Source organism: Protopterus annectens, chromosome 14.part0, assembly GCF_019279795.1.
Source record: "Protopterus annectens isolate FY-2018-M chromosome 14.part0, PAN1.0, whole genome shotgun sequence".
NCBI lineage: Eukaryota > Metazoa > Chordata > Ceratodontiformes > Protopteridae > Protopterus > Protopterus annectens.
In genome coordinates, this window is record NC_056748.1 from 814,964,401 (window position 1) to 814,975,825 (window position 11,425).

Here is an 11,425-nt window from a genome sequence, read left to right on the forward strand (position 1 = left end):
ATAATACAGAATCAAAATCGCCTAGACATAGTAAAGTCTTGCTGAGTCTAATTATGGTGGCTGCCAAAGGAGCAATGACTAGAAAATGGAAAGCAAAGTCAAGACTAGAGTTACTAGACGTAGGTAATATAGTAACAGAGATAAAACACATGGAATTTGGTTCTTTAGAAAAGGGAAAGAGCAAACTACATAGGAAAAAATGGGAATCATGGAAACAATATATGCAGAGAAGGAATGAGGTTTAAGAGGCAGGATTTGAAGGAGCCATATAACGCTCAATTGACAATGACTGGATAATTTACAACTGATGTATAATGTTTGCAACTACAGATGTTTCAATGGTGTCTGGTGTAGGTTTGCAACTACAGTGGTGTCACTTGTTTTTCATTTACATAAATATAAGATTGCCCATGTCATATGTGAAAATTTAATAAAGATGTTTGTTGAAAAAAAATAGGTGTTTTAAAAAACATGGCAGAGATAAGAAAGGAATAAGGGAAAGTAGTAATAGGAATTATTTAGAGGGGTTAATAAAAGTTAAAGCACTGCAGGATAAATCTTGCAGAATAAAAAAGAGCAGCAACTGCAGAATGCTAGAGGGATAGCAAGAGCATTTGGACAATAAGCACAAGTTTTAGAAAAGCTGCAGTTAAGCAAATATTTTTTATTAACTCTAGAAGGCAAAAATGTTTAGCTTAATTACTCAGGCAACAAAAAGCAGAAAGTTGTAGCCAATCTAGGGAGCCTATGACAAGCAAATAACCAGCGAGCCTACATGAGATATTAAGACAGATTTAAAAAAAATGATGAAAATTTGTGTATATGAGCCTCAACCGCAAAGTAAAAAAGGAATATTGATGAAAAGGGGATGTTTGCTACAGATACTAGGAATTTGGATGAAAGTCCCTAAGGAAACCAGTAACCATGTAGAATAGTTATTTATGAAATAGTAAACAGTATTCTATGTACTAAGCCACCAATGCAGGAATAAAAATGTGCTCTTACCCATAGAGATATAAGAAAGTAAGCACATGAAAATAGGCAAGAGGGGGTTGTAATTCACTGGAGGAAATTAGCAAATGAACCACAATACTAGGATTAAAAAAAAATGGGAGAGGGGAAATAAACACACCTGTATCTTCAGGATTCTGATTCACAGTTTAATAACCTCAACTTTGATCCATGTGAAAACTACCTAATCAAAAGAACCGGAGGGACAGCAACGTTTCAGTACAAACGCCAAAGACAGTTTTGGAAATAAAATATAGAGTGGACTGAACTATTTACAATAGTTATTTAACTTATAATCCAAGATTTGGGATAAATTCACAAACAGGGTTTTCTGTTTAAACATTCACTCTCCAAACCATACAGGTGGTGCTGGTAAGCAATAGCAAAACTGCAGCCAGTGCCTCTACCTGAAGCCATGGTGTTCAAAACAAAACAAGTCACAGGATTTGAGGTGATATTTAAGCTGACTGGATTCAGCCATCTTCCATTAACTTTGAAAGGAAAGGGAGCACAGAGGTGTGCAGTGTGTAAGGAAAAGCAGTTCACTGAAGTTACCAAGCCATTTCTGAGCAGCTACCACTTCAGACTGACAGCTTAAAAGTCTAAGAGTGAACAGAACATATTACATGTGTTAATGAACCTGGGATGGAACCCATCAACAGTATGATTACTTTAACAAGGAAACTGTGTCAATTAAGACAGAAAACATGTACCCAATGGTGTGAAAAAGGATAGGAAAATAAACAAAGGGACAGCATAATGCATTGGTCTGAACTAGGGGGGAGGCGTTTGTAACAGCATTTTCCATCATATGCTAATCTTCCAGCAAAAAAATAAAAACCTTTCCAAGAAAATTTTAAAAAGTCTGGAATTGTGTAGTTTGGCTCTTTAAAAAAATTGCCATTTTCTGCAGTAGTAATGTTGTACGGAAAGTTCTACCTAATCAGATGGCCGGCTGAGCCCGGCTTTACTGCTGAAGGTTGTAGCAGACAAGTAAACTTGATTTATCATACAGTTTAAAGTATTTTCCCAAACTGCACAGTAATTCAAGCGGAGGAAAAGCCTCACCACCTTTTGTCAAGGAAAACATTAATTCTTTAAGGATAGCAGAAAAATTCCACAGTAGTAGTATGTTCTGACAACTGTGTAAAGTGATTTAATTTAATCTCGCACGGTGACTCCAAGAAAAAAGAACTGCTAATACACACACACACAAATGCTCTGAAAGTCATCCTGAGAAATGAGGGTTTCTTTTTGACAGCCACTGTGACTTGCTGGTAAGCAATCGCTCAAGTACAGACTGATGAAGGGCATGGTCTGGCAGAGGGGCAGCCAAGCTACAGCAAGCAAAACTCAGTGTATTAACCAGTGTGAACTACATTCTAGTCGACTAGTGTGAATTACGTGAAATAATAAAATCACTCTGATGGGGGAGGGGAACTGAACTTTGCAAAACAGAATGCAAAAGAGAAAGGGGGAGAGAATGCAAAGATGAACAATTCCAATCTTCAGACAGCCACCAATAAAACATTCTCCAATATTCCAGCTTGGCTACATGCTATTTATACTTCGGACTATTGAGACAATTCATATCATTTGAGTCTGGCAAAAACATTGCAGCACCTGATATCAGTGACTAGAATTTCTAGACCTGCACACAAGCATAATTCTGTGACTTGAACAACAGGTTTGCCAATAATTAAAAAAAAAAAGTTTCAAGTACTGCAAACATGCTGCTTGTAATTTCACCCCACCAAAATAAATGCCAATGAGTAGGACAAAACAAAAAAAAGTGTGTTCGTTATGGTGAGGTCCAATGTTAATTTTAAAACTTCCAAATGGAAAGAAAAAGCACACTGATCAAAGTACACTAAAGAGCACCATATGCAGAGCTCTCTTGAATTGACTGTGTAGGGAACAGCACAAGAAAGGTAATGGGATTCACCATATGAAAGTGGTGGAGAGAAAGAAAAACTGAGTTTATGAAGAGGAACTGGGCAGGGTTAGTGGCTGAATGGGAAGAGACAACTGAATGTAAAGTAATCAGCAATAAAAGAACGAAAAAAATGTGATGACGTAGCTCATTACTTTAATAGGGACTATACTACTGCAAACTAAAATACAGGTGTGGCTGACCTGGGGTGGTTACAGATGGACCCAGCCACAGACAATGCTAAATGCAGACAGTTGACTAAGAGTTAGGAAAATACTATTACTACACATCAGACCATGAAGTAATATCCCAGAAGGTTCTAAACATGGTGGCAAGTAAAGTGTTAAGCCTTTAAAATGAATTATGCTCTCATTCTACTAACACCAGCAATCTATAAACACACAAACTAACAAAACAACTGATAAATCACTCCGCAACATGTGAAATCTTGGAAAGTGAGAGAATGCCTGAGGAATGCAGAAAAAAATTGTTTTGGTACCGATTTTTATGAATAAGGGTGATGTGAGGAGCTGTAGTAACTACAGAGGGATTAAACTGATCAGTCACAGCATGAAGTTATGGAAAAGAATAGTGGAAGCTAGGTTAAGAAGGGAGGCGATTATTAGTGATCAGCAGTATGGTTTCATGCCAGGAAAGAGCACTACAGATGCAATGTTTGCTCTGAGAGTGTTGATGGAGCAGTACAGAGAAAGTCAGAAGGAGTTGCATTGTGTCTTTGTGGATTTAGAGAAAGCATATGACAGGGTGCCTAAAGAGGAGTTGTGGTATTGTATGAGGAAGTCGGGAGTGTCAGAGAAGTATGCAAGAGTGGTACAGGATATGTAAGAGGGTAGTGTGACAGCGGTGAGGTCTGCGGTGGGAGTGACAGATGCGTTTAAGGTGGAGGTGGGATTACATCAAGGATCAGCTCTGAGCCCTTTCTTATTTGCAATGGTGATGGACAGGTTGACAGACAGGAGTCCCCGTGGACTATGATGTTTGCAGATGACATTGTGATCTGTAGTCAGAGTAGGGAACAGGTGGAGGAGACCCTGGAGAGGTGGAAATATGCTCTAGAGAGAAGAGGAATGAAGGTCAGCAGGACTAAGACAGAATATGTGTGTGAGAATGAGAGGGAGGATAGAGGAATGGTGAGGATGCAGGGAGTAGAGGTGGCGAAGGTGGATGAGTTTAAGTACTTGGGATCAACAGTTCAGAGTAATGTGAGTGTGGAAGAGAGGTGAAGAAGAGAGAGTACAGGCAGGATGGAGTGGGTGGAGAAGAGTGTCAGGAGTGATTTGTGACAGATGAGTACCAATAAGAGTGAAAGGGAAGGTCTACAAGAGGGTAGTGAGACCAGCTATGTTATATGGGTTGGAGACAGTGGCACTGACAAAAAGGCAGGAGTCAGAGCTTGACGTGGCAGAGCTGAAGATGTTAAGATTTGCACTGGGTGTGACAAGGATGGATAGGATTAGGAATAAGTATATTAGAGGGTCAGCCCAGGTTGGAAGGTTTGGAGACAAAGCCAGAGAGGCAAGATTATGTTGGTTTGGACATGTGCTGAGGAGGGATGCAGAGTATATTGGGAAAAAGATGCCAAGGATGAAGCTGCCAGGTAACAGGAAAAGAGGGAGGCCCAAGATAAGGTTTATGGATGTGGTGAGAGAGAACATGCAAGTGGTTGGTGTGACAGAGCAAGATGCAGAGAAGAAGAAGAAATGGAAACAGTTGATCTGCTGTGGCGACCCCCAACGGGAGCAGCTGAAAGAAGAAGAACATAAACAAATACAATTGCAGAATCAACATCAAATAAACAAAACAAGCAGCCGAAGTGAGGCACAAGTCTGGTTAATCAATCATTTTAGTTCAGGGTTGCCCCTCTGCAGTCTGGGCGAGAAGTTTGTTTATTGGGAACATGCCTGACAATAACAGTCTGCAAGAAAAAGTAAAGCTGCACAAAAATGATAAACTGCTGTGAATGTACTGATAATTACTTAAACACAACACTAACATAGAAAGCAACGTGGTGAGGGAGCTTACAAGATCCAACAGAATAGCATCTGATCCTTCTAACAGAACAAGTGAGAGAAACCATGGTATGTAAGCAGTTTACAACTTCGCCATGAAAGCTTGCATTAAGTCACCAATGAGACTGCTTCAAAAGCTGGTCAACCAGCAACCGAGACATCTTACACAAAACAAATAAACACACAGTAGCCTAATCTCCTAATTTGTGCAGCCTACTCACAACACACCGTTTATCTTCCCAGACTTCCAAATACAAGACATAGGATGGGTTAAATGCTTATGGTTGTACCCGATCTCACATTTTTGGCAATTGGTAAATAACACTGTCTAACCCTATCTCCCTGTAACTTGTGTTGCAATCTTTTTACCTGATAAAACCAATTTCACCTGTTCTGGTCCCCCCCCCCCCCTTAGGATGCCACAACTACTAGTTATCATAAACCACAAGCCACCAGTTCAGACACTTCCAACCATTTGCAACATGCGCTGCTGTAAATAATGCAGCTCAAAACTAAACATACTTTTCCACCTAGAGTCCAGTTCTTTCCATCACCAACTTGCTTACTTTTAAAAAAAAACTCTGCAGATTTATTACTTAACAAAAACAAACAAACAAATAAATAAATAAAATCCACCAAAATGTCTTAGATCTACAGTAATTTCCAGGAGCTGCAAAGAAGCAACAATAAACCAATGTACCACCCTTACAAAAACTCTGACTGCAAATTCTGCACCTTGCCCTTAGAAACCCTTGGCCATTGAAGTGTCAACCACCCCTATATGTACACAGAAAAATGATTATAAAAGCCATTCTTAAATCATTTTTCAGAAAACAGCATTACAGTAATCAAATTAGATTGCAAAACAAAATATAACGGGAGGGATTCAGAGAAATTAGAGCTTTACTGGGGAGACCCAGTAGTGGTACAGTGATTAAGAGAGTCAGACGCGAGAGACACATGGAGCAAAATCTCAACAGTGGCTCAATAACCCCTCTCAGAATTGATCACGGTGTACTTAGAAGTAACTCCACTTGGATTCCCCTACCAGCTCTGTAGCACAGGCACGTGCATTCGCTCATACACACCAACACACATGCACACATACTGCTGCAACACTACCAACCCCACTCCTGCCACAGGACATGAATGGAGTTACACTGACTACTTCTGTCAGCTTTAAAAAGTGTATTTTTTTTTCTATAGTTTAGCTTCCCATGGCTTTCAATCGACCTACTGCGGTAATCCAATCCAGACTACAGGGCTGGGGAAAGCACATGGCTAATCTGCATTAGCTGCACACCCAGACTGCCACATTCGCTAGCAGCTTTCTTCAGTGAAATTACTGCATCACTACATGCCGAAACCTTCTTACCGCACAGTGATATAGCAATCTTTGAATATCTTCCTCATAATGCTCCAAACAATTTTGCTAGAAAAACAATTATGCACTGAATTATGTATTTCTGAACACCAGCCATGATTCAGAGACTTTAACAAATTATGAGAATGGTTGTTAAAAACAACCATGCACATTTACGTTTTCTGAATACATTACAGGCAGATGCTCCAAATTCCCAATTTAAGCACATCGCTGGCAGTCCATGCAAGTTGCACTTTCACATCTACAAAAAGGGCTAACAGCAATCACCATTACAAACATTTTTAACTATAACCACGGCTATATAAATCAATGGCATAATTCATTACTTTGCATTATAAGTAGACGCAACCATTTCAGCAAACTGCACTTTACCTTAATTATGCATATACGTTGGGGGGTGCCACCCACGCATCCCCACCTACCAAACCCAAGACCCCAACACTTTACCTGCATCAATGTCAGAATAATATGCCAGTAGCATCATTTGACAGCTGCTACATCATTCTGACAGCTTCCTGAGTGGGTATTTACAAGCAACAGTCAATCAATAAGCAATCGATGTGACAGCAGCCAGTCCCTTGACAAACCCCACTTTTTTTATGTCATGTCTGTCTCCTCACCCCCATCATCCAGCTTATCATAATAAAAAACTGTTCAAGAGGGGAGTAAAGGAGGTGGCATCTCCCTTACTAAATAGGATTAAAATACCTACCTACTTAAAAAAGACTGTGCATGGGAAAATACTCTAGACCTGCACTTAAGACTGAGTTGTTTCCATTATAGGTACTAATTTCAAAGGGGAAAGGGGTTAATGAGAGGCTATAACAGAAAACAGAAGATCCCCTCACAAATGCAGGTTCAGAATAACGACAACATGGTTATGTGATCACTAGTAATATTTTGCCACTCGATAACCACCCTAAGCATTTCACAGGCAGGTAGGTGGACATGCCGACAAAAAGGGCAGAATTATTTTTCTACAGTGATCTAGCAAAAATAAGAAAGCAACTAGACATATTACATCTTAGTTACAAATGATAACAAGAGATGTTTAGCTGCTCAAGTGTTTAAATGACATCTTTGAAATCCATCAGACAATAGCTGCTGCTAGGAAATCCTTACGCCTTCAAATTCCAAAAGCTGAAACATGACAGCTGTCACACTGAACTGTCAGTGTAACATTCTAACAGCTACACAGAAAACTGGTGTACACCAAACCCCAGCTAGTTTAACAAGGGCACATCCACAGATCTCAACTTTCCCTAATCTCACAGTATGTCCCTGATAATGCCCAATATCTTTAGTCTATTCCTCTTAAAATCTATGCTTTTATGGAAAATCATTAGGAACTGTAGTTTAATCACACAACAAACATCTGAGCTGCACACTTTATAGTATTAGGAAAATACATGGCAATGCAAATTCTGTTATCTTGGCAACTTTCTAAAAATATAAGAGTCTTCTTCTTTCGGCCCTTTCCCGGTTAGGGGTCACCACAGCGGATCATCTGTCCACTCATGACTGGCAGTGGAGTTTTACAGTGTCGAGTTGCCAGCCCGGCATCCAACCTTCCACAGAAGGCACACACATGCACACACTCACACCTAGGGCCAATTTCGAGTGCCCAATTCACCTACTGCATGTGTTTGGGATGTGGGAGGAAACCGGAGCACCCGGAGGAAACCCAAGCGACCACAGGGAGGACATGCAGACTCCGCACAGAAGGCACCCAAGCCGAGAATCGAACCGGAGAACCTCTAGCTGTGAGGCGGCAATGCTAACCACTGCACCACTGTGGCCGCCCATTCTAAGAATATAAGAGTAGTATTTAAAATTGCCCCATCCCATTTAGGTATTTTTCTCCCACTTTTTTTGGGGGGGGGGGTGTCCCAGATTGCTAGATTGAGAGGTATACCACGGGCATCCTCCCTTACATAATGGAACAGACAAAAAAATACCAGCTTGCCATGAAATATGCATCCCATACCACGAGCATTCAATCCTAAAAGACTAGCAACTGATCCTACTTCCAAAATACTTCAGGAGGAACAATTATAAAAGTATGCCCAAAACTAAACCTATTTCACAGAAAGTATCATCATATTTAATTAAGCATTAAATACTGTTAGTTTTGCACTAAAATGTCTCCACTGATGAATGACTTTATACTACAACGGCTGTCACACTCTATTAACACCATAACAGCAATCAGTGAGCAACAGCTACATCAGTAACATTCCTCTTTAAGGTTAAGATCATAGCCTGATCCAGTGTTCTTAATAACTGGCAAGGTACTGTATATTTTTGTTTGCCATGGTTTACCCGCTACCTCATCAAACTAATAAAGGACTATTGTAACTAACAAATCACTTGCAGATCACTAAAGCCAATAACTCTGCTTGTGAAGCACTATTCTCTTGCGCCATAGCCAAATTATGGAACTCACTCCCAACCACAATTACCTCCATACCATCATGCACCCACTTCAAAACTTTACTAAAAGCGCACCTAAAAACATGCTGGCTATGCCCTTGCAACTCCCATTCTAATATCATCCACCCCATCCAACCACTACCTTTCTTTCCACTCCACTAACTACCTCGATTACAGCAAGCTCAGATGCTCATAAGCCTAGTACTTATACAGCAGGAACTTCTCATTGTAACATTTGTTAATGTCTGTTATGTACTTCACAGATAAAGATTCTAGCTGTCTACTGATGTACTATGTTCTTCATCTGTAAATATGTTGTAAGTAATTGCTATGTTAAATTGTTAATCGCTATATAATCCAATGTAACTACTGTTTATTTTACTGTGGAGCTTCTCTTCCCGGGCCTCCGCTGAAAATGGACCTACGTCCAGTCGGACACTCCCGGTCAACAAATTTAAATAAGTAAAATAAATAAATAAAAACAACAATACCTACAAATAGACAAATAAACCACGCTCCCTTCTCAGAGATGACCCCCCCCCCCATAAAAAAAAAACGCAACTGTCAAAAGATCCATTTTGGAGATGATAAAGGCAGACTCAGATACGCATACTTTGCCTAAAGCGCAACAAACAATGACATATATTTTAAACAAATAATTCGATAAAGTGCTGCAAGCATTTGAATTTACATTAACCTATCTGCAAACTGCATCTTTCCCATAACAATTGCAAATAGTAAAGATAAGTTTTAAAAAGCACCCCCCTTCGCTGCAAAAGAAAAAAAAGTAACCAACTAAACCTATATGCTACTGTACGTTGCAATTTAAACAATATAGCGACAATCACCCGCGTATACCTAACCGCAGTCAGTATCAAAGTACTAAACAATGTAAGCAAATTTAGACACCTCTATACTAAACATATAAAGCTTACCTTTGCAAGAAGCCCCAGCGGCAGCGACGGAAATACCGCTGCCAGGCGCCATACGGCTGAGCAGAGACGCTTCCCCAATATCAGACTCTCCCCCTTGACCACTGCTAAGAGCACTGTCACCAATATCCTGCAGACCAGCCTCTTTACGAAGAACATTTTCAGCTTCCCGCAGGTTGTTCTTTCTAAGAAACTGCAACACAGCAAGGATAGTCTGTCGTTCAGTGAGATCAGGTTCTGTCTGTGTCGTCGGAACAGCTGCATTCCCTGTGACTGGGCCAACGTTATTGCTAGAGTTTGCATTTTCGCCTATAGTCTCATTCTTCACTTGAACTTCAGTTGACTGAGGCTCCACTTCATCATTAAGTTCTCCCACTGCCGCCATGTTTACATTTTATGGCACTGACGTGAAAGAGATCTCATAAAGTGATTATTTACGACAGTGTTAACTGGCTTGAGCCAGTCTACTAGCAACACTGACTTAGGAAGGGAGAAAACAAACACTAATCACGCACGACACCTTAACGAAACTCAAGTGAGTAAATACTGGGATAATCAGGGACGCATAATTAACATAATATATGCGCATTCAAATCCGCACACCATTACAGGGAGGGGCAAAAGGCCACAATCAGTGAGGTACGGATTTTTAATGTTGCTAGTGTAACAGTTATGCTGTAATATGCAAGCATTTTCTGAAGGATATGATATAAAGACTGAAACTGAAGTGTTTCTGATTGTCCGGCAATAACACACGTTTTATGAAGATCATGTCAGAATGTGAGACAAAAAAAAATCTGATCATCTGTATGCTGTACTCCTCATACTTCTCAATCTCAATGCAAGAAATCTGGACAAACTAAGCCTGACAAAATGGGAGGGGGGGGGGGGGTCAAGGTTTGTTTTCACATATATTATTTTAAGGATATGAAGTCTGAAATTCAAATGTATGCTGTTATTTAGTGTCTTCAATCCTCAGATCATCCCAGTGATTAGGCAGAAAAAACACAAATTTTATGAAAAACTATGAGCCAAAAATTTGGACATTCTGTGAAAATCTGGACAGTTGAGAGATAAGATTCAGCATGTCTTCACAGTAGTCAACCTCTTAACTTCTAAAGTCAAGCACAGTGGTATTTAAAGCAAAGGGTTAGTCTGGTAGTTAGTCATCATTCTCTTTCGGCTTTTCCCGTTAGGGGTCGCCACAGCGAATCATCTCTTTCCATTTCTTCCTATCCTCTGCATCTTGCTCTGTCACACCAACCGCCTGCATGTCCTCTCTCACCACGTCCATAAACCTTATCTTAGGCCTTCCTCTATTCCTCTTACCTGGCAGCTCCATCCTTAGCATCTTTTTCCCAATATACCCATCATCCCTCCTCAGCACATGTCCAAACCAACGCAATCTCGTCTCTCTTGCTTTGTCTCCAAACTGTCCAACATGAGCTGACCCTCTAATATACCGATTCCTAATCCTATCCATCCTAGTCACACCGATTGCAAATCTTAACATCTTTAACTCTGCCACATCCAGCTCTGACTCCTGCCTTTTGTCAATGCCACTGTCTCTAACCCATATAACATAGCTGGTCTCACTACACTCTTGTAGACCTTCCCTTTCACTCTTACGGATACCCGTCTGTCACAAATCACTCCTGACACTCTTCTCCACCCATTCCACCCTGCCTGTACTCTCTTCTTC

General features: G+C 40.4%; 1 protein-coding gene across 1 annotated transcript in view; it reads right to left on the reverse strand.

Annotated features, from left to right (window-relative positions):
- Positions 1 to 10,212, reverse strand: part of TAF5 (TATA-box binding protein associated factor 5) — a gene marked incomplete in the record, with an annotated part of 1,092,036 nt that extends 1,081,824 nt beyond the window's left edge. Inside the window, 1 exon segment of the mRNA XM_044056561.1 lies at positions 9,727 to 10,212. Within this exon segment, the coding sequence (XP_043912496.1) occupies positions 9,727 to 10,108 (382 nt within the window).
- Positions 10,213 to 11,425: the final 1,213 nt, after the last annotated feature.